This window comes from Podarcis gaigeae (assembly GCF_964106915.1).
Source record: "Podarcis gaigeae genome assembly, chromosome: 9".
NCBI lineage: Eukaryota > Metazoa > Chordata > Lepidosauria > Squamata > Lacertidae > Podarcis > Podarcis gaigeae.
This window is the reverse complement of record NC_139685.1, coordinates 53,878,694-53,903,172: the sequence shown is the minus strand read 5'-3', so window position 1 is coordinate 53,903,172 and position 24,479 is coordinate 53,878,694. Positions and strand designations below refer to the sequence as shown.

Below are 24,479 nucleotides of genomic sequence, written 5' to 3'. Positions count from 1 at the left end.
TTTCCGTTTTCAGTGGAATAATATTTTCGTACCCACCCTGCTTCAGACATGCCTGCACACCCAGTGCACAAATGTGTGGATTCAGCCCTGAAATATACGTAATTACCGAAGCAACCACCAGGTGGGAGGTTTCATTTATGGATAAGAGAACAATTTACTTGGAAATGGTCCACAAAAGGAAAAGGTTCCTTCATATGTCATATTTTATTAGACTGTATATCTGTGAGTACACCCGTGTCTTATAGTTTTTGTAATATACGTAGAATGATGGTAGCCACAATAAAAGTAACAGACAAGGGGGGAAAACTTGCATCTTAGTTGTGAATACGTGCTATCGTCATAACTTCAGGTTCCTGACCTAGGCGCTTAGGAAAAAAAGTTTAGGGCCAAAAGTGAACTCCATGCTCTTCTCATGATCAAGTATGTTACATTATCTGTTGCGAGTTATCCCAACACTGCACATAATTATGACCAGCAGAAGCTGACAGCCAGCGTTGTTGTTCAGCAGACGCTATATCAGACATGATCTTAGAAGCCCTAAGCTTAAAACCAAGATGAGTGGGCAATGATAAAACTACAGTAACAGCGAAACTAGTGTACACAGTTATCAGAATGAATGATAAAGGTTGTGAAATGGATTGCACATCTAAAGTGTTATAAATAACAAGTTTGTTTTCAGCTGCTTTGGTGATACTGAAAACACATTCTAACTTTCTACAAGGTGGAATTATACTATGGGAATACAATATGTCAACAAGTGATTCAATTAGCATATTTTTGATCCTAGAATATGGCCCTTTAAAATACAAGCTTGTGAATTGGATTAATACGGCATGAAACGGGAGAAACAGCCTTTTTAAATTTGCGCTCGGACACATCATGCTATGACAACATTAACAGCTGAAGATGCAGACAATATTGAGCAGTGTAACAATGCAGTGGTTAAGTTCTTTAAGATGTTCTTGCCAAAGTGCTTACTATGGCTTTAAACTCAAATTGGCTTTCTCATTGGACTGAGGTTTCAATGGACATCTTTCGCATTGTCCAATGACTGTCTGAGTGATTGTCTCTTGCAATAAGAATGGGGACTTGCATATGACAACAAACTGGGACAACTTGAGCTTTCATTCATTCCCTTGGAACTTTTGTTTGACTCTCCAGATGAGGCTCTCCTGCTGGCTCAAGGCTCCTGATTCTAACACCCCCCCCCCCCCAAGCTGTGTTAATAAAAACAGAACTCAAATGATGCTCACTAGTTGCTGGTAGCTTCCACATGAATGGAGTGACAAGAGGCTTTTATGCACTGTATATCCATGCAAATCAGCTGTTATCATAATATTATGAAGTGGGTAGCTCTCAGTTGCCAAATGCCAAAAGCACAAGTTCTGATTTTAGTTCACACATTAACCCACTACTTTCCTAAACCTCAGCTAAGGACAAAACTTCCAAGCAAAGTTAAATGTCAGATGTTCCAGGAGGAGGGTACCCCTGTGCTAAGTCTGCAACAGCACATGCAAACAGACAGGCACTTTTAAAGGCAAACAGACCTATTTCATCAGAAACCCTAGTCCACAAAAGCTTGTGCCACAATAACTCCATTTGTATTTGCCATACTTGTGCAAGAGAGATTTTAGAAGAGGCATTTTGCGAGGTAAGACAGGCGCAGACACTCACCAATTTCAGTTTTCAAGGGTTATTGAAATTGACACCCACCCTCTAAAAAAAAAAATAACCCCTAGCGCCAACGTCTTACCTTCCCGTGATGAATTGACTCCTGGACGGGGTGCACATGGGCTGGACGTAGTAGTTCTCCAGCTTCACCCCTTCCGCCGCCAACTTATCCAAGGTGGGCGTCCTGATCTCCGAGCCATGGTAGCCCACGTCCCTGAACCCCTGGTCGTCCGCCAGGATGAAGATGAGGTGTGGCGGAGAAGGGGCGGGCTCCGCTTCGGCTCCTTCTTCCAACTTGGCCGTCGCGCCCGCGCTCTCGGGGTCGCCAGCCGCGTCCCAAGCCAGATAGCCGTAGGTGAGCAGGCTGAGCACGGAGAAACCGGCCAGCAAACCCCCGGCTAGCATTTTCCTTCGGCAGAGCCGGGCCAAGAGCTGCACGCCCCCTCCCCGCCTCTCCCGGGGGGAGGCAACCGGCCACGAAGAGGCGAGCCGTCAAGGGGTCCCTCCGCTGGAGCGGCGGCAGCGGCAGGGCGAGCCCATGCTGACAGACGAGGTCGAGCGCAGCGCCCTCTGAGGGGAGAGCGGCCGTCGGGGCAGCCTTAGGCGTCTCCAAGCATCCCCAGGTGGCCGGGCAGCCTCCAGCCAGCGACGCCGACCGCTGCCCGCTACTCCATCCTAACCCTAGAAGAGGCACGGCCCCCGTCTAGGCGAGCGGGCACAGGCGGCGCCAACGCTGCTGCCGGGAGGGAGGCGCGGGGCGCTCCATCTGCTGCGTCTCCCCGAAAAAGGCGCCCGCTTTCCTGGTGGGCGCGAAGGGGCGAACCCACAGGACGCCGTCCTCCCCTCGCTGCAGGAGCGCCGGCGAGCAACTCTCGCTCCGCTCCCTTTCCCTCCTGCCGCCTCCCTCGCCCCCACCCATCCCGGGCGAGCAAAGCCAAACAAAACGCCGGCCCGCCTCAGCCCAGGCGCACGCGCGCGCGCCTCCCGCTGGAATTGACCGGCGAGGAAGGCACTGGGCCAGCCCCGAGGGGAAGGCGAGCTGAGTGGGCTCTCCCGGGTTGCCACAGCTGTCTTGCTTAGGAGAAGGGAGAGTTTAGCCCCAGGCTTCAGCCTTGGAGCGTTCCAAGTAATAAAGGGTGCCTCTGAGAAAGTACAGAATGCACCCCGCCCTCTTGTCTCTGTCTTTCCTTCCAAGAGGGATCTGAGGACTTTCAGGTCACAGGTGGACACTTCTGAACAGGCCTGAAATAAATTCAGTACCGGAACTAGAAATAAAGTTCTGGAATCTGCGTGATCCGGTTATAAAGGGTGTGGCTTCCACAGAGTCCTTCCAGAAGTCGATAAAATCTTTATTTTATTCAGTCCTGAAAGTTTAAAGAATCCTGGGGTTTTTTGCATACGGCCACCCTGAAGGGAAAAATAGATATATGTCGGAATGCCATATGCACGCTGGAAGAATGGCTGCAAAACAATCATTTAAACCAGTGGGGATGGAACCACAAGACAGCAGGAGACTGTGTGTAGGAGAGCATATAAAACTGCAAAATAAAAGGAAGCCATATTTATTATGGGGTGTGCTAGTGGTGGAGGGAATAAGATGAGCTAGAGGAATCCAAAAAATAAAATGATAGCACATGGGAATGCATCTATCACAAACAAACACAATAATGAAGGATTAAATTTACAGAAGTTCAAAAATTGGGCTATTCACTAAGCAGCGTACTGTCAGGTAAAACCATTGTAATTGACCATAACATCAGCTGAAAGATAAAAGAAATGGCTAAGTGCTGGAAGTTTCACAGAATTGGGCCCACAACTGAACACACAGCTCCTGGTGTATACCAGCTTTCCATCCAAGCCATAGAAACCACAAACTGATTCCCACGCCTCCCAGAATTGAGTGATTGGGCAGAAATATAAGGAATCAAGTGGTCCTTAAGGTATTCAGGCTAGGTGTTGTTAAGGGCCTTGTAGAGAACCTGATCTGGTAGCATGTGGGCAGCCAGAGCAAGCTTTTAAGTATCAGTTATCATATTGGCCCGAGTATAAGCCGCACCCACAAATAAGCTGCACTTTTAAAATTCAAGGGAGGGGAAAGAAAAAAAGACAATACCCAAATATAAACTGCTCCCTTAAAACTGGGTTATAGGCTGAAAATCGCTGCGGTTGGTAGAATTGTAACTCTGAGCCAATTTAAGCCTTTGATCTTGAAAGCCCACAAAAGTTATCGCAAATCGCTATTCAGTTGCTACAATTCTGCAGGCACTCACACCCGTAAATGGCAAATGTAGAAGAAAATCCTACAGGTTAATTGCACAACAGTCTCAAGCTCACAAATCTGCAATAAAACATTTTTTTCCGTATCATTTTACCGTATGTCTGTTTCAGCAGCGATATCGTAAAAGTCAATTTTTGTAATCCACTGAGCCTCTTGTGCTTGCCAATCAGAAGGTCAGTGGTTCAAATCCCCATGATGGGGTGAGCTCCGGTTGCTCTGTCCCAGCTCCTGCCAACCTAGCAGTTCGAAAGCACACCAGTACAAGTACATAAATAGGTACCACTGCAGTGGTTTCCATGTGCTCTGGTTTCCGTCACAATGTTCCATTGCGCCAGAAGCGGTTTCATCATGCTGGTCACATAACCCGGAAAGCTGTCTTTGGGCAAACGCCGGTTCCCTCGGCCTGAAAGTGAAATGAGCGCCACAACCCCCTAGTCGCCCTTGACTGGACTTAACCTTCCAGGGGTCCTTTACCTTTTTACCTGTGCTGTAAAGTGCGCAGGCAATGTATTGGTTGGGTCACTTTGTATAGATCAGGGGTGGCCAACTCTCAAGAGACTGTGATCTACTTTCAGAATTAAAAACTGGCAGTGAACTACCCCCTGTTTTGGGGGGGTTCAGCTCAAAGTTGTTGAACTTTTTTAGGGGGAAAGAATGTCCCCTCTTTTTCTTTACATTTCTAACACTTATTACTTATTTTATACATTTTTGCTAATTTTACAGGTGTAATGGAATGTACCTTATTCTTTCATACATGGTGGGAATGTAAAAAGGTGAAAAGCTTCTGGGAGATCATTTATAATGAATTGAAAAAAATGCTGAAATATACATTTGTAAAGAAACCAGAAGCATTTCTATTAGGTATAGTAGGAAATGAAATAAATAAAAAAGAATGTAAGCTTTTTCTATACGCGGTGACAGCGGCAAGAATATTATTGGCCCAAAAATGGAAACAGGAAGATTTACAAAGGGTAGAAGAGTGGAGAATGAAAGTAATGGAATTCTCCTTTTTACAATCTCAAGTTCAGTTCTTCACATTTCCACATCAGCTTATGATTTTTTTTTAAGTCCTCATGAAAATTCATCCATGATTTTCTCCTAATATACAATTTCCTATAAATTTGTGCCTAATATACACATTTCTGTAAAGCAATAGTTCCTAATTTAATTCATTTTTGTATATCATTTTCACAAATATATGCATTTTTATGCACACTTTACCCTAGTATATGCATTTTTGTACAAATTATTTGGCTGGGGACCTGCATTGCAAAACTTGGGCAAATGCAAATTTTGAAGGATGGCTGTGTTTTGCTTCATCTATTTTTTGGGGAAGCATGAATTAGGTAGCTTCACCTTTAAATGCGAATTGCATTATATTTCTTTCCCACCCCAACTTATGAAATATATACTTATTTCCAAGGGAAACATGCGTAGGATTGTGCTCCACATATGTCTGCAATTTTTAAAAAGGTCTCTCTCCCCCCCCCCCCGTTATTCTTAATTTAGTTGGCCATGCCTATGTTCCAAGCCATAGAGTTAGAATTTATTTTATCTCCATAGCCATGCCCTTACAAACATGGTGTTATTTTTCTTTAGTTTACTTAGTACACATTGCTGGTGCCATGCCTCCTGACAGGCCATTTTAGCATCTCTTTGTAGAGGTTTCTTTCGTTGCAAAAATATTGTTTGCAGTATTTCAAATACCACCACAAAACCTGGAAAATATGAAAGCACAGGATCTATTTTCAACCACAGACTGGCTTGATTTGCTGCCTCCCATTCTGGTGCCACTGAAGAATATGCCTGGAAAATGTAACTTTAAAATATTAGCAACTTGGTTTCTTAGAAATGTATGCATACATCAATACTATTTCGTTGAGCTGAAGTGCTCTTCCATGTAATCAAATGGCCTTGATTGGACCTGATTGATCTTATACACCACATATTTTAAATCTCTTCACTGTAGCCTTTCCTTCTTAATTGATCATATAGAGGAGAGGTTAAGAGCATGAGTTATGAGATGGAAATCTCTGGTTGAAATCTGAGGTCAGCCATGTCTACTGTCTATCTCTAGGCAAGCCACTATCTCTCAGATTAAGCAGTCAGGCTCTGATATACAGATAATAATTAGCCTCCATCTTTCTGAAAGAGCTGCTGTAAGGATTAGTTTGTTGGAGCAAAAACAGCAGAGAACTGTGAAGTCTTGAAAACTTAAGTTTTATAGTGGCATAAGCCAGTGGCGTAGCGTGGGGGGTGCCAGGGGTGCCGTCCGCACCGGGCGCAACATCTGGGGGGGCGCGAGTCCAGAGGGAAGGGACAAGTTCCTTCCTCTGCCGGGCTCCCCGCCGCTGCCGCTGCACTCCACTCACTGCTCGCAGGAGGAGCAGCCGCTGCAGCAGCGCCGACGCCGCCACCGACGCCTGGCCGGGCACGGGCAGCCTCCGCACCCCGACGCCGCCGCCATCCCCTCGGCCCAGCCACAGGCGGCGGCTGCTTCTGCCAACGGGGAGGGAGAGCTCCGAGGGGCCTCGCCGCGCCCTGCGCTCCCCAAAACCCTCCGAGAGGAAGCCGGCGGGCGGGCGAGGGTTTGCCGGCGGAAGGGGGCGCCGCTGGCTCTGGCTCTCAGCCAGCGCAAGTCTCAGCCGCGGGGGGGGGGGTGAGGACGGAGCGCGGCTGGAAGCCCCCGGACCCGGCCGGGGGGAGGAGAGGGCGGAGCGCGGGCTCCACCTACAGCCCAAGGAGAGGAGGGGGCGGGGAGGCGCCCGAGGGAAGGGGGCTTCGGCTGCCTCGGCTCGCGGGGGCTCCGCAAATAATAAATTTAATAAATTCCTGCTGAGCCTTAAGGGGGGGTCCTTGGCTCCTTCGCTCGCCCCCAGCCCCAGTGGCGTAGCGTGGGGGGGTGCAGGAGGGCCGGCCGCAACATCTGGGGTGGGGCGCGCTCGCACTCGAGTGCTAAAATCCATGGGTCAGGGGGCGCAAATTACTTGTCTTGCCCCGGGTGCTGACAACCCACGCTACGCCACTGGCATAAGCTTTTATGTACTAGCAGTCTGATCATTTAGCAAAGGTGTGAGGAACTGGATCTGGTTGGTGGGCTGAATCCTTAGCTCCTCCACCCACAATGAGCCAATGGCCACTCACCTGATATCACAGTGAAGCCAGGCGACCCATTTTCACCCTTCTCAGTGCACTACACTTTGAAGCTCCAACAATCAGTGATTGTAGGGGCTTCAAAGCATATGTGCTGCTCTCCGTAAGCACCAGTTGATCCGTTAGTGCTTGCATAGAGTTAATACTTTGAAGCCCTGATTGCAAAAAGCCAGGCAGGGCACTATGTGCAAACCTTTGCTGATCAGCTGATCACTCTGTGTGATGTGCGTGACTTGGCCAAAATGGCCTGGCGGGCCTAATTAAGCCTGTGGACTGGAGATTCTTCACTGCTGACTTAGGGAATACGCTACATAAATGCTATACATGAGGGTGATAAAACAGCATCCAGAATCACTGCACGCCGAAATAATGATAGGCTCATTATCATACTGCATTTCCTTTCTCAGTGGGTGAGTTGAGTAGAACTTTTGCTGGAGTTGTATTTATATTCTATTAGGAACTAACCTTTTCATTATTTTACAAAGGTGCTACTTCTCCAAAATGAATAAATCCATCCCATGCTGTGAAAGAAGAATCACAGTTCAGTGACAGAGCACAGGCTTTTTCTGCGGAAGGCCAGATTCAAACTCCAGCATCTTCAGGTGAAAAAGTATCAGGCAGTGGGTGATGTGAAACTTGAGGTCTGCCTGAGGCCTGTGAAAGCCACTGCTAATCGGAGCAGACAATACCCGGACCATAATCTGATGTGATCCAATGCTGTATGCCAGGGGTAGGCAACCTAAGGCCCGGCCCACCTTCTCACCTTCTCACCTTCTCAATCCGACCCACGGACGGTCCGGGAGTCAGCCTGTTTTTACATAAGTAGAATGTGTGCTTTTATTTAAAATGCATCTCTGGGTTATTTGTGGGGCATAGGCATAGGAATTTGTTCATTTTCCCCCCAAAATATAGTCCGGCCCACCACATGGTCTGAGGGACGGTGGACTGGCCCACGGCTGAAAAAGTTTGCTGACACCTGCTCTATGCTCATCCTTTTAAGATAAATGATGCACTTTTATTTATTATCATATTTAAATATGGTGTCTGCTAACCACGCATCAACAATATACTGCAAACATACCAAAGATTATTGGAACTCCTTCCTTTAATTGATATAACCATAAAAGTTTTACAAGGTTGTAAGAAGTCTTAGCTGCAGCAAATTTTAACGAAAGCTGCTAATTGTGTACCACAAACTATTCCTGGAAAGTGGGAAGCATGAGGTATGTGAAATTATATATCCACCAATAACACAGAAGAAGCTTTTAGTATGAATTCTTATTAGTATTTGTAGTTATTTTACAGGAAAATAAAAAAAACCTCACACATGGGCAACTAGGGAAGTTTCCAAAGTATGCACAAATTTGCTGGAATATTGGAGAGAGGGGAAAAAGCTGGAAAATGTATGTTGAACATCAGAAGAAAAACAAAACAGGAATTATTACTTTGGCAAATATTGCAGGAAGTATTCACAAACTAAAATGTATGCATTGTACTATGAACTAGGGTCAGTCAGGGGTGGGTGGCATTATTTACTAATATCTGTTCTGGATCAACTTTTGAAAGATACAAAACTTTCATTCATTAAAGACAGACTTTAATGAAAATATAACTGCCCCTATAAGATTCTCAATAAAAAGTTTTAGACCAAGTAAATGTCATTTGGTAGTTTTGAGTCTCCCGTTTACGGCTGTATCCACAAACACAGCTGTGCTCACATGATGCATGGGCATCCTTTCCTCCATTGATTATGGCCTGAATTTGTAACATAGCCCCTAAAACCGCAATAAATCCTCAGATATGCTTGGGAGTTGAATATACGCAACCATGCAGAACTGAAGATTTTGACCACAACAGCAGTATAAAGAAGTATGTTAAGGGAATAAGTGGTAGAGGAGGAATAATTGCCTTCCCTCTGCTATTATTATGCATTGATTTTAGAACTAAGGTTTTTCTCGAGGGAGGATGTTGATGCTGTGTGCCAACCGGATCAGAGGGTCATGAGACATGAGTCAGTCTAGCAGCTGGAGTTCTTGAATGCTGATAGATGAACATTAAGGTGAAATGACCTACATCTCAAACTGTTAGTGGAATGAATGCAGTAAGAGTTTCAACAATATTTTGTATCCTGTTTTTTTAATAAAAGAAACCCAACCCATACGTCACTCCTGAGATTCAGAGGAAGCACAGTTTATGATAACACGTTTCAATAAAGAGTTCATCCTTATTTTCTAATGGTGGCATTTCATCATTTGATTTAGTGATTATGGAAACACTGACACACAGGAGATCACACCTAGCATTTTTCCTGTCTTGCATTATCATAGTGGCTCCTTTAGTACTTCATAGCCTTGGAAACATTCCATGGAGGTCTTACAACAACTTGGCTGCCATTCTCATTATATTTGATCAACCTGCTCCCAGTATTTTTTTAAAAAGAAAACAGGTTTGTCAACGTGGCAATACCATAGCCTTGATATGAGAAAAATAAGTTAATATATATGTTTCAATAATAAAAAAATGAGCTATCACCTGCTAAAGAATGATTTATGAAATAAACCCAGCATGACACATAGATTTTATTAGCAGAGGTAAGAAAACTTTCCCTAAAAAAAAGACTCTTGCTGAAAAAGTTCATAGAACTTACTACATTTCCTGCTACATTAGTTGAAATTAAGTATTTAATACTTTTTATAAGAACACAAGAGGCATATCAAGAAACCTAGCAGAACAGAGAAAATCAGTGGAATATGGTTAACTTTGGAAATAAAATATTGACAAATCAAAACAAAGAGGTTGCTAATATGTTTGATGAGCAGAACTAAGGATTCCCTAAAAGACAAAAGGCCTTCCTTAAAACAGGGCTAGAGAATCTGTGGTCCTCATGCCGTTGGGTTCCAACTCTCATCAGCCTCAACATTAACCCTAGTCTGATGCTACTTTAATAAGTTAAGGCTTCCCCCAAGGAATTCTGGGAACTGTAGTTTAGGGGCACTGAGAGTTGTTAAAGGTACCCCTGCCCATCCAGGCCAGTCGTGACCGACTCTACGGTTGTGCGCTCATCTCGCTCAAGAGGCCGGGAGCCAGCGCCATCCAAAGACACGTCCGGGTCATGTGGCCAGCGTGACGAAGCTGCAGCTGGCGAGCCAGCACCAGCGCCGCACACGGAAACACCGTTTACCTTCCCGCTATAAAGCGGTACCTATTTATCTACTTACACTTTAGGGGTGCTTTTGAACTGCTAGGTGGGCAGGAGCTGGGACCGAACGACAGGAGCTCACCCTGCTGCGGGGATTCGAACCGCTGACCTTATGATCAGCAATTCCTAGGCACTGAGGTTTTACCCACAGCGCCACCCGCTTCAGCTTTGATTTGTCAAACAACAGCTTTAGGAAAGTGAACTATTGTATAACTCAGGTGGACGTGTTCTAGGTTTGAAAGCTCTCAGCGTGCAATTCATCAGACCGAGTTCCTCTGGGCTTTCAACTTCAGGCCACTCACCTTTCTTATTAAAATGAATAGGCATTATGTAGGAATAGCACTTAGTGAATCTTACTCAGGAATTAGAAAAGATTGAGCAATGCTGGGGTCATTTCTCTCTGCTTCATTTTCTGCTAACCTTTTGTAATTGCCACACACCATTTCACTTTGATCTTACCTTACATGGAAATAGAAATTGGACCCAAGCACTTCAGCAAGAAGTCCCATTTCCCAAGTGGATGCTAGGTTTTCTGCCAGACCATCATTGCAGGAAGCAGTGTATTACGAGTATGAATAAAAATCTGATGATTCATGGGAGTGACTTCATTCTTTTTGCTGTCATTGGTGAAGCCTGGTAATTAATTCATAGAAGAAATATTCATGAATTACCAGCTTCCACCAGTGAATTGCTCTGTGGTTTATGACATAACTCATACTATGTCTGTTATTTTGTTTAATATTCTATTGCATTTTTCTTCAAACCTCTATGGGAGTTTATAGGCACAAGGCCAGATTTTGATGTAAGCATCAGTAAAGGGCGTAAATCTAGATGGACTTAATATAAGTCTTTTGGATTGCTGCCTCTATTTTACAACTCAAAAACTGAGTCAAAATGTAGATTTCCCTGCATTTAATTATGAATTTATGTTTATTTTGCTATTAAGGTGGTAATCCTGTTCCCAGCTTCCTTGGAGCTGGGGTCAAAGGATCAGGTGCAATTTGGCATGTGATGATTTAGCACATAACCAATATTCAGGACATGACCATCTCATTGCATGCAGTATTTTTTTATTTAAAAAATGTGCAAAATTATTTAAAACAAAGGGTTGTGTCCAATGCTAGTCCTACTCAGAGTAGATCCATTGAAGCAAATATATATGTCTAATTTAGGTCCCTTGATTTCATTAACTCTGAGCAGAATTTAGTTCAAAATAACCCAAAGTACATATAACAGTACTTTGTACTTAAACCCAAAGAAAACAAAAACATGTAAACAGGTTTTTCTAGCAGCTCTGTGCTGGTCAAAACGGAATCGGAAATATTATCACATTACTTTTCAGCTAACTGTTACATGCCACCCCAATCCCTGAGCGGTGTGAAATTCCAGGGGTCTTGGCGCTTACCCAGGGTTTGGGTTTCCTTCTGAAATTAGGCATAGTGGAAACTATAGTGTCTTTATGGTGTATGGTTTATTTACACATATATACAACCTGCGTCTATGGTAGAAAAAGGGTTCAGAGCATTCACATCTCAGGATGATTCTTTGCTTCTTTCTTAGGAGCAGCAGGCACAGATCTACATACAGGGGAATCAGCCATGCTGGTGGTCTCTTTGTTACAGCCTGTTCTAGCCAGCAGGCCAAGGATTCTGCTGGTTCCCCTTGTCCCCTATTTTCAAACCTCTTGCAGAATACCAAAATTTCCTTCAGCATATGTCGTCCAAGCTGAAACCCTGAACTTTTTCTTTCCCTGCCCACTAACACATACAGCTGGAGGAGGAGCCCCACCCCTCCCCTGTCTCACACAGGCTTAACCCTATTGATGACTTCCCTGATGAGTTGATGGATGGCCATCATCAGCCTTTGTTACCCTTACTCTTATCTCCTGGTGATGCCCTGGTCTGAAAAAAAGCAAGGTTAGCCTGCATCTTTACACTGCCAGTCAACTCCTCTTAATTCTTAAAGCACTGATCAAACCCAGGAATCCAGAGGAAGTAAGGGCATCCACAACCCAGGGAAATCAGGGCAGCTACAAACCCGAAGCAAAACAAAAATTTAGGGCAAAAAAAAATTCCTTCCAGTAGCACCTTAAAGACCAACTAAGAAAAAAAGGCCAACTAAAAAAAATTTAGGGGAAACATTTTGTCTTGAGAAAGGTATTAGAAACATGTAAAAGCTGCAGTGGCATGATCAGCTCTGCTTGTTTGAATTGAACTGTACTGTAAATTAAAGTTTATGAGGACCCTAAGAAGAAAAATCTAACTTTAGTCTGCTATGACGTTGGCTGGCTACATCTGCAGTAGGATGATTAAGAATTAATTAATGCTTCTCCCTCTCTTCAGCATGAAAGGTTTCCTGGAGTGGCAAACAAGCTACTCAACCAATTAAAACCACATAATTATTATATTCATATAATGTGCATAATAATGTGTGTAATAATGCGTAACATGCATATAATAAGCAATAATTGTTCTCATTTTAGTAGAAACAGTAAAAAAATAACTCACTTTTCACTGAGGTCAGAGAGCAAGACTAGAATAAGAAAAAATCCATGTGAATAAACTCGTATCTGCCAATCATCCCGCTTTGAGGAGGACATCTTGAATGCCTTTTAGTCTGGTACAATGGGACATTCCAGGATCCAATCAGAAGCCTGGAATGGCTCCTGTAATTCCAGGATGTTCTGCTTAAATTGGGACTGTTGAGCAGTATGCAAAACACCCTTCCTTTACCAGCAACCTAGGAACTGAGCAGGGGGACCGTGTGAATGTCTGTGAGGAAAAAGAAAAGACTGCTGGCTTCAGTCTCAAGCAGGGATTGAGAGCAGTGAAGAAGCCCTACTTTTTTCCAAAAAAAAAAGTTAAGAAAGAACTTTCCTCCTCTGAAGGAACACTAACTAACTAGCCCTGCCTTCAGCTTCGCCTTTCCTGCCTGCTCTTTCACTCTGTGACTGAGACTGGAATATATGGAATAATATCTAAAATAGTGCTGTATTACTGCTGTGAAAGATGAACATATTTTTAGGAGGTGTTAAATATTACAAACACCATCGAAAGCCATCTGTACCATACCAAGTCGGAACTTCAGGCCATATGTGGAAACTTTATATGCCACCATTTCCAGAATCACATGTTCATTGTGTGTTTCTACTACAGTATTTGCACTCTCAGCAATAAAAACAAAGATGAATTTTCAGAAATCCTCAGCACAAGCCATAAAAGCTCCTCACAGCAACAAATCCCTTGTTTGATTTTACCAAAGGCTTTGCAAAGGAGAACTAAAATCCAGTTTCAGATTTCAAACCACCACAGAGCCCAGCCCAGCCAATTTCATGCTCTCAGGTCCAAACTAGATGAGGCCATGACTACCTTGTTGGCTTAATAGCATGCCTGACTGTGGAAGACTGCCAGGGAGTGCCCTACTGACACACATTGTGGAGGATCGCTGGGCAGCAAGACTACAGCCAGGCAACACACGCCGCTTATCTTCATTGCAGAGGGGTCTGAGAAGACAGAGAAGGAACGGTTGATAACAGTGAGGTCTCAGTTCCTTATAAGTGAAGTGGAAATGAAGGGAAGGGGTTGAGATGGCTTGATTTGAGTTCCAGCTGAGCCAAAGGCTACAGGAAGAAGGTGCTGGGAAGGAGCTCAGGGGGTAGCAGGTTAGAAGTACAGTCTCACGCTACCCCTCACCCCAACAAGGAACTTCCTGATTGTATTCAGCAGAGAGAAAGAGTGCGAAGGAACACCCTGCTACTAATAAACAATTGTGAATTGAACAACCCAGTGGTTATGGCTATTTGTGTGAAGGAAGAGAACGGTCAGGGTCATGGGCACACAGCCTTTGACATACCCCTACCCATGGAAGCCGAACAGTGTCTTGTGCATGCAGACAGTGAGTGAGGGTGCAGGATCCGATTTCAGCATTAAAAGGGGCCTGCAAGTGAGGAACAGCCGAACACTTCTAAATCACTAGCTAAAATTTTCATGCAGTCATTTTGATGCCATTAGCCAGGAGTGCAGCCCCACCTTCTTCTCTTTCCCCACCTTCTTCCTTTCAGTGTAGAACAGAGTCCTTCAAGCTTGTGTCCCCAGATGCTGTTGGACTATAACTCCCATCATCCGCTGCCATTTTAATTCATGGTTATGGATGATGGGCACTGTAGTGCAACAACATCAGGTGACCCAATGTTGAAGAAGGCTAGTTTACTGTAGAATCCTAACCTCTAAAAATGTGAGTATTGGCTTAATGTCAAAATCTCTTTGCTATTTGCTGAGATATACAGTCAGCTGTGTGGAAGGTGGATCTCTGTGACCCTGTTTCAGTTAGTGACTGGAATAAGTGGAGAATGTGCTCTGCTTCAGCAAATAGAGAAGAGTCAGCTTTTTAAAATGCAGATGGGTGATATTTAATGCCCGCAGGACTGCATCATATGACTAGAGGAGTGTGTTTGCTTTGTTGCTAGGGTGTAAGAACTTAGCATGTAACTTGACTGCTTCGATTGACGGAATTGACACTTTTACAGGTGCCACATAATACCCATTCCACATTTGTAAGAACTCGATTGTTTAGTGTGGCAGCACCTACACTTTGAAACTCTCTGCATATTGAGATCAAGCAGACACCTTCACTCTTTTTGGCACCTGCTAAAAACATTCCTGTTTAGACAAGCCTACCCAGATGCAACAAAATAAATAAATAAGATGGGGGTGAGGGTGGAGAGAAGCAAATTACTGAACCTGATCCCAGATGTTATTGGCTGACAAGTATAACATTCTTTGAAAAGATCTGATAATCTTCTTGACAGCCACAGCTCAATTAGCATAGCATAACCCTGGCTCTTTAGAGGGTTAATATAACCATGGGTGGAATGTGGCCTTATTGGAAAAATTCACTTGTGAATCAAAAGTTGTTGATGAAACATGGTAATTCTGTACACCATTGTATTCCTTTATCTCCCATGTGAAATGCTCTCTCTCTAGGAACCAACTGCTGCAACCTCAGGTATCCTTTTGCACAGAATAAAAAGCTTTTGGAAATTTTAAATATGAAAATTCTGTGTGTGATATATTATTTGCACCCAGTAATCTCTCCATTAAAAATTGTAGCACCAATAAAACCTTAATAAAGAAATAGTACAAAAAGCAACTTTTTGAATGTTTTGTGTTAGAAAAAAAGACGTTTAATCAAAAATCAAGCATCTGCCTGGCTTGATCAAAAATATTCCCAGGATCTATCTGGAATTAAGTGCAACAACATTTCAAGCTGTGTGCCAACAAGAAGAGAGTTCATTAATTTAAAAACACTAATACTTATATTTTACCTGTGATGATTATAGTAACATGAACTAAATTCAGTCCTGCAAATCAGTCAAAAGCATTAGCAGAGAGTCTGCATCTGCAGATCCCATAAGAAAGGGATGAGAGAGGCAATAAAATGTATTTATTATCATGGCTTATGTTAAATTAAAATTGATGACTACAGGGAAGGGAATTTAGTATGGGAATTTGGGATACCATCTTTTCATCTCCCAGTAAACCTACTGATTTGCTTCCTGGTACCTTAATTTCTTTATATCCATGCATGGCAGGTTTTTGCTTTAGTACAGCATTCTTTATATATGGTCCCTGTTCAGTATCTCTTTCCAAAACTATATAATCAGGGAGCTTAAAGATATCATCTGCAAGACACTTGAGCTCCTTTGCTTTCCATTACACTGGTTTAGACTCACAAATGATAATGGGAAACTGGTTTAGCTCCCCCCAAATAAATTGTATACCCTCGTTCAAGTAATGGCACCGTTGACTTTTGACAGCAGTCAATATATATATATATTTTAAATCATATTTTATTAGATTTTACAAAAGTTAACAACCAATAAAAGACTAACTAAAATCACAAAAACAAACAAACAACAGACATCAAAAATACACACAAAAAATAGAAAAAATAATTAAAAAACATTACAAAGAAAATTTAGCATAAAAAACACTCTCATTCAAATCAATACCCTTCCAAATCTTATTTTCCTTACTTCCACCCGCCTTCCTTTCTTGTATTCCACTTTATAAATTAATTCAGCAAAATCATTTAATATTCAAGTTCATCCTTTGTCCTTCCCTTTATACTCTTATTTATCTTAATCACCTGAACCCCTTCATTTCATTTACAATACCCTTAGCATTAATAAATTTTACAATATTTTTGTAGGTAAACTTTAAACTTCTTCCAATCTTCTTCCACCTGTTCTTCTCCTTGATCTCGGATTCTGCCGGTCATTTCTGCCAGTTCCATATAGTCTATTACTTGCATCTGCCATTCTTCCAAGGTGGGTAGATCTTGTGTCTTCCAGTGCTTTGCGATGAGTATTCTTGCTGCTGCTGTGGCATACATAAAGAAAGTTCTATCCTTCTTTGGCACCAATTGGCCAACCATGCCCAGGAGAAAGGCCTCTGGTTTCTTTAGGAAAGTATATTTAAATACTTTTTTCAGTTCATTATAGATCATTTTCCAGAAAGCCTTAATCCTTGGGCAGGCCCACCAAAGGTGAAAGAATGTTCCTTCTGTTTCTTTACATTTCCAACATTTATTATCGGGCAAATGATATATTTTTGCTTGCTTGACTGGGGTCATGTACCACCTGTAAATCATTTTCATAATATTCTCTCTTAAGGCATTACATGCCGTAAATTTCTTGCCGGTGGTCCACAACCGTTCCCAGTCAGCAAACATAATGTTATGACCAATATCTTGTGCCCATTTTATCATAGCAGATGTAGTAATGCTCGTCCCCCAACCTCTTGCCCCTCCCTTCTCCTGTCTCTGCTCTCCGGCCAGACCAGGACGCCCAGGACAGGGTTGGCGGACGAACATACGTTTTTGCAAAACAGAACAAACAAAACCCGGTAGGGCTGCCACCACTCCCTCTGATCCAGGGGATCCAGAATCACAACCCAGGGAGAAGGCCGTGACCCATTAGCCTGGCTGTCCCCTTCTCTACAAGCTGTATCCACAGACTTGCAGGCAGAAGTTCTACGGTATAGCGTAACCAAGCGTAAGGCTAGGACTTAGCTATTCCCTTTTGGAAAGGCACACAACTAAAACAGTTTCATCTTTAAAATGTTTATTTTAAAATAACATAAGAAACATGCTAAAATAGCAGGCACATCTTTTAGAACGTTACAGGTAAGAAAACAACAAAGCTACATAGACTAACTAAGATTACATACTTACAACTCTAACACAAAGATAGGATAGTTGATGTTCTTTAAGCCTCTGCAAGTAGAAGACGATCGAAGATCTCCATTTCAAAAGATGAATAGCGGCCTATTAAGCTGGAACCATAGAGCCGGGCATCTTTGCGATTTGCAGGGCAAAGGCAGAGAGGCCAAGAGCAGAGGATTCTCTGATCTTTTATTTCCAATTCGCAACCTGCGTCGTAACTTTCAAGCCAATCATAAACTCAAATTATTTTTTGAATGCACCAATGATCGGCTTGCTAGTCTATCAATTTACCTCTTGACAGCTGGGCCAATTTGGAATTCAAACTTTTAAATCAAAGGGTTTCCTCCCTTCCGCCAGAGACACATTCCCAGGCAATTCAAGGGCAGATAACAACACTGGGAGGGGGGATGTTTACATCATTGAACTCAGGTGTTAGATCCTTCATTAATCAAGACATCCTGGGTTCTAATAAACCTTTCAGCTGAGGAGTCAGTTGTCTAGAATCTTAAAGATACACAATTCCTTTCCCAGGGTCCTTGTGGCTGATGAAACTCCCACAAGGCCTCACTCTCTTTTGCTTGGCCAAAGAATAATTTTCTAAATATTCCTACTTTACTACAGCAGATTTAACTGTTTCATCCTCAGTATTCCATTTCAACAGCAAATTATACATTCTGGACAATACCTTAGCACTGGGTTCTAACAATTCTGTTTCCAACTTCGATTTTTCCACCTGGAAACCATTTTTCCTGTCCGAATTATAGGCCTCTCTTACTTGAAAACAATGTAACCAGTCATGCACCTTATCTTTAAGTTTCTCATAGCTCTGCAGTTTCAGTTTGTCCCCCTCCTGTTCCAAAATTTCCCAATACTTTGGCCAGTTCGATCCCATATTAGATTTTTTCAAGGCCTTAGCCTCCATAGGTGAGAGCCACCTTGGGGTTTTATTCTCCAAGAAATCTTTATATCTGACCCAGACATTGAACAGTGCTTTCCTGACAATATGATTTTTAATGTGCTTTGTCCTTACCGTACCACAAATATGCATGCCATCCAAAAACATTGTCATATCCTTCCAAATCAAGAATGTCTGTATTCTCAAGAAGTAGCCATTCCTTTAGCCAGCAAAAAGCTGCTGCCTCATAATATAGTTTAAAGTCCGGCAGAGCAAACCCCCCCTCTATCCTTTGCATCAGTGAGAATTTTATATTTTATTCTGGGCTTTTTGCCCTGCCAGACAAATCTAGAAATTTCTTTTTGCCACTTCTTGAAACAGTCCATCTTGTCAATAATCTGTAACGTTTGAAACAAAAACAACAATCTTGGCAATACATTCATGTTGATGACTGCAATTCTACCCAATAAGGAAAGCTTTAAATTTGTCCACATTTCAAGATCTTTTTTCACTTCAGACCAGCACTTTTCATAGTTGTCTTTAAATAAATTAACATTCTTCGAAGTCATATTCACCCCTAGGTATTTTTCTTTTTTCACCACTGTTAGGCCTGTTTCTCCCTGAAACCTTTCCTTCTCAACTGGTGTTAAATTCTTCTCTAAAACCATAGTTTTTGGTTTATTCAATTTAAACCCTGCCACCTGACCAAATTCCTGTATTATTTCCAAAGCTCTTTTAGTACTAGGGATTGGCTCCTGTAATGTCAAAACTAGGTCATCTGCATAGGCTTTCAGTTTGTAATGTTTGGCTCCGACCTATATACCCTGAATCTGTTGGTCCCTTCTAATCATATTCAGCAAGACCTCCAGGACTGAGATAAAAAGCAAAGGGGAAATTGGGCAGCCTTGTCGTGTCCCTTTCTCTATCTTAACTTCTTCTGTGACTGCATTATTCACTATTAATTTTGCCTTTTGTTCCGAGTAAATCGCCCCTATACCGTTTCCAAACCTTTCTCCCACCCCCATCCCTTGCAAATTTTTCTTCATAAAACTCCAAGAAATATTATCAAAGGCTTTCTCTGCATCAATAAATATCAAAACAGCTTTTGTATTGATATTAACTTGTAATTTTTCCAAAATGTCAATTAAGTTCCTCGTGTTATTTAACATGTATCTGCCTGGGAGAAAGCCTGCTTGGTCTTTATGTATAATTCCTGCTAAAACTTTTTTCAATCTTTTGGCTAAAATATCCGCAAAAAAATTATAATCCACGTTAAGTAGGGATACGGGGCGGTAGTTCTTAAGTTGTGTCTTTTCTAATTCATTTTTCGGTATAAGCGTGATGTAAGCATCTTTCCACGACTCCGGCGCTCTTTTCCCCTCCATAATTTCATTGCAAACCTCCATTAATGGTTGAATTAAATAGTCTTTCATTACTTTGTAATATTTGGAGGAAAGCCCATCCGGGCCTGGAGACTTGCCTAGTTGCAAGTTCTTAATGGCACCTTCAACCTCCTGTTCAGAAATTCTGTCATTCAATATGAATTTGTTCTCTTGAGATATATTTTGTAATCCATTTGATTCTAAAAATTTCTCAATCTTGATCTCATTCTGTGGCCCTTGTGCATACAATTGTTTGAAGTATCTCTGGAAACAGTCTTTAATCTCCTGTGGGTTTTGTATATTCCTTCCATTTACTTCAAGATTGGTCATGGTGTTTAATTTTTGTCTTTTCTTCAGCTGCCAAGCTAGCAGCTTTCCGCACTTATTAGCCGATTCAAAAGTTTTTTGTCTCATTTGTTTAATCTTCCATTCTATATCCTGATTAACCAATTTCAAATATTGTGCCTGATATAATTTAATTTCTCGCAGGATCTCCTGTGACTTTGGTTTAGTCCTTAATCTCTTCTCTCCTTCTCCAATTTTCTCTAGAATCTTTTCTTTTCTTTCCTCTTGAAGTCTCCTCTTTATAGCATTTTGCTGAATCAAAAAACCTCTCATAACGGCTTTACTCGCGTCCCAGATTACTCTTTTTTCCACAGTTGTCTTCAAGTTTATTTCAAAATAATCTTTCATATTTTTTGGGGCCTTCTTAATAATTTCAGGGTCCCTGAACAAGGTGTCGTTCATTCTCCATCTAAAAGAACCAATCGGTGTTAATTTCATGTCCATTCTCATGGGGTTATGGTCGGAGCAGATTTTTGGGCAGATTTCCACCTTCCGGATTTTAGTTGCCATCCCTCTTGTAATCCAAATTTGGTCAATTCTTGTCCAAGTCATGTTAGCTTCAGAGAAGAAAGTCCCCTCTCTACCTAGGGGTTTTTTAGTTCTCCAAATGTCAATCAAGTCCATATTGTCTGTCATTTCAAAAAAGGTCTTTGGTAGTCTTCCATCTTTTGTGACTACCTGTCTTTCAGATTTATCCATGTTTGTTGACACAACGCCATTCACAGTAGTCAAAACAAAGGCTCCCACTGGGTCTGATGAGTGAAGTGCTTCCAAGAAAAGACTGGTACTACTTCTCTGCAACAATTTAACTATTGAGAGTTATTTCCAGAAATACTGAAGTAGGGATGGACAATTGCTCATTTTTTATACTCATTTTAAACTCAGTTTGCTACATTGCAGCATCACTTTGTGATTTGTTTTTTAATAGTCCATGAAAGTTCATTAGTGTTTCAAATATACAATCTAAAGTTAGGCTGGAACGGTGAAGTGGCCAAGTTTGCCGATGATACTAAATTGTTCAGAGTTGTTTAAACAAAAAGAGATTGTGAAGAGCTCCAAAAGGATCTCTCCAAACTGAGTAAATGGGCAGTAAAATGGCAAATGCAGTTCAATGTAAACAAGTGTAAAGCGAGGCATGTTGGGGCAATAAACACATGTTAATTTTACATATACACTCATGGTGTCCGAATTGGAGGTGACTGACCAGGAATGAGACTTTGGGGTCGTAGTAGATAGCTCAATGAAGGTACTGACCCAGTATGTGGTAGTCATGAAAAAGGAAAACTCTATGCTAGGGCTCATTAGGAAAGGAATTTAAAATAAAACTGCCAATATCATAATGCCATTATGCAAATATATGGTGCAACCACATTTGGAATACTGCACACAATTGTGGTTGCCTCACCTCTGAAGTTAGAAAATGTTCAGATAAGGGCCGTGCTTTTTTCTGGGGGGACGCAGGGGGATGCATACCCCTAAACATTTTGTGAATCTAAGTTTGGCCTCATTGAGGTGCAGTATTTCAATGTGAGTAGGAAAATGAGAGTACCCCTAAACATTTTTTAAAGAAAAAAAGTACTGGATAAGGGCAACCAGAAACATAGAATTGTAGAGTTGGAAGAGACACTGGTGATCTTCTAGTCCAATTGCAAAAGCACCAATTCCATCAATAATAAAATCCGTTGGAGACAATATTGGAATGCTAAGAGTGCAGTGAATATAATGGACAGGGAGAGGGGGCGCATTAAAGGCCTTTTTTTTGAGAGAGATCAAACAGGAATATGTAAAGCTTCTGTGATTAGCAAAAGGTGAGAAAGAGATTCCAGTTTAGATTCTTTACATAAATAGAGAGTGGGAAGCAGAGAGGGAATGAGCCATCCAGTGTACTGGAAGAACAGAAATAAAACTAATTAGCTGCTGATTACTGGTTTGTGAGAACTAATTACACAGAGGCAGGCTTCCCTGTCTTATCTGTATGCACATGTTGTTCTGTTTACTGAAGGAATATTAATTATACCAGCCACCACAATTTCCTTCATTAAGAGAGAGTATATCCCTTTTAATTGTAGTGGCGGTCAACGAAGAGGCTTGTACGCAAATAATGATAACTGTGGAAGCAATTTTGGTAAGGCTCACCCTGCTTAGCTTTCTCACTGTTTTGAAGGCCCACCAGCCGCACACCAGCAGCAGGGTTACTGATGAAATGCAAGATTGTTAATAGTAAAAATAGGCAAGAAAAATTAAATGGATAGGGAAGAGCTTTGCACATTACAGTATAAATCTCTACTGATTTCAGTTTATCTTGGACTCTTTTGGATTGTAACCTTGGCTTTTAATAAAAAAAAACTTTCTGCATGTTACTAAGAAGAAAGAAAATTCAGTGAATTTGAGTTGGTGTACAAACATGATTAAAATGGAGAGGTTAGCAGACCATGCAAAATATGAGACAAGAAGAATTAAATTTGGGGGTTGTGGGGTACAAAGGTCTTTTGCCACGAAGTAATGAACTTTGACCCAGTGGAATTTACTAAAAGATGGATCAGCATATAAAATAAACAAGCCTATTGTGTAAAAGAAAAAGTTTGTATTTTTGCCAGCGCTTATCTCATTCCTAGCTCTTATTCAACTGTCCAGAGAGCTATTTAAAATCAACCAGGGTTGAAAAGTAATCTTGCCCCAGCCTCTCCTGCAAAGTGGCTCATAATGGGAATGGGAATGGGAGTGGAGGTGTGCAAGATGGGACATTTCACAGGAAGACGATTGTGAACAGAATACAGTTTGCCATTGAGCTCAAAATGCAAGACAGATGTACTGAACACGGCAGTGGCTATGCTTTCTATAACAAATCGGAGTGTTCTTTTCTTAAGTAACCAAAGGTTAAAAGCAGCCTTGCAAAGAAAATAACAAAAAAGAAATCAAAACTTGGAGGTGGAAGGAAGGTCACCAACTTTATAGGCAAGCTCTTATTTATTTATTTATTTATTTATTTACCCATTTATTTATTTATTTATTTTCTGGGCACCTCACAAAGGATGAAAATGACAGTTTGCTGTTACCCATCTGGAATCCTCAGAACAAGGTGGACTAAGCATCAAAATAAATGAATAACAGAGCTGACACTGTGCCTCAGATTTAGGCTGCAAGCAAATACAGTTGTCTCACATAGATATGAAATTTGTATGCAGCTATATGATCCAATTTTTTTTTTTAAAAAAAGGAGGGACATATGCCATAAATTATTCTAAGAATGAAATACGACCACTGGGTCTCTGTTCAAGGTGGCGATAACCAGGTACCTCAGCTATGTAAGTACCAGTAGTAAGTCAGAGATGTCTTGGGGCCTCTTATAGCAGCGCATAGTTTCAAGACAATACATGTACAGTAACATGTTTCTTTACTTGCTTTCATTCCACCTCCCTTCTCCACCTTGCCTACACCCCTATCAGTGTTTGCCAAGTGGTGGATTATTATTTTTAATGCAATATTTCATAAATTATATGAGGCAGCAGCTTGCTGACATAGTTGTGGTTGAAATGAAATTCCAATGCATGGGGAGGGGGTACAGAATGTGACAACAGAATCGCTTGGTTTACAGGTACATGCAGACAGCACTCCTTAAAGAGGATCTTGTATCAGCGATACCTAGCCTGTCCAGCTTTTGATTTTTAAAAATCCGGCCCCTGGGTGAGGTTGGAGACTGGAGCTAAGTGAGAACAGAGCTAATTTAATACATGCAACTCCCTATTTACATGTGTTCAAGGCATGGGTGACCACACCCGCCTGCATCGCCGCAAACCCAGCAGTGGCAAGAAAAGGGGGGGAAATACAATGGAAACAGCAAAAATGGCAAGAAAACAGTGTCTAACAATCCAGGAGCCCTTGCACTGACCTTTGAGGCCTGTGGAGAGTTGGAGTTTGAGCATGGAGGTTTGGAGGGAGCGACTGTGGTGTTTGATAGTTTTTCCAATAGTGTTCCCAATATATGCGATTTCACTTAAACACGTGGTGCCTCAGAACGTAACCCCCACATAAATGGGGGTTGCCTGAGTTTCCTGTTTGTTCCCTTCTTGATGCTGGCTGAGTCTTTATTAGCATTCTGGCAAAGAGTTAAAGAGTGGGGCTTGGAAGTGGGCAGAGTAGAATTTCCACACTGCCACTTCCAAGTTATCACTTTGCTCTGTCAGCTTCCGCAGCCTATACATTGGTAAGCAGGGCTCATTCCATCGTGTGCTGGAGGACCAGCTCCATCAGGTCTCTTTTCCTTCAGCTCACACCTGGAAGCAGCCACTCCATCGGGGTGTCTCAATGGGGGAAATGAGAAGCAGGGCTCAT

The 24,479-nt window shown here is 42.1% G+C and overlaps 1 protein-coding gene and 1 long non-coding RNA gene across 2 annotated transcripts in view; both read right to left on the bottom strand.

Moving 5' to 3' along the window:
• ARSJ (arylsulfatase family member J) overlaps nucleotides 1-2,616 on the bottom strand; it is a 33,707-nt gene extending 31,091 nt beyond the window's left edge. The window contains exon 1 of the mRNA XM_083756598.1: nucleotides 1,754-2,616. Within this exon, the coding sequence (XP_083612724.1) occupies nucleotides 1,754-2,076 (323 nt within the window). The 5' untranslated portion in view covers nucleotides 2,077-2,616. The remainder of the gene's footprint in view (nucleotides 1-1,753) is intronic.
• The window catches only part of LOC310852948, a 75,673-nt gene extending 51,536 nt beyond the window's left edge, over nucleotides 1-24,137 (bottom strand). Inside the window, exon 1 of the long non-coding RNA XR_014568473.1 lies at nucleotides 24,037-24,137. This is a non-coding gene — a long non-coding RNA (uncharacterized lncRNA). The remainder of the gene's footprint in view (nucleotides 1-24,036) is intronic.
• Nucleotides 24,138-24,479: the final 342 nt, after the last annotated feature.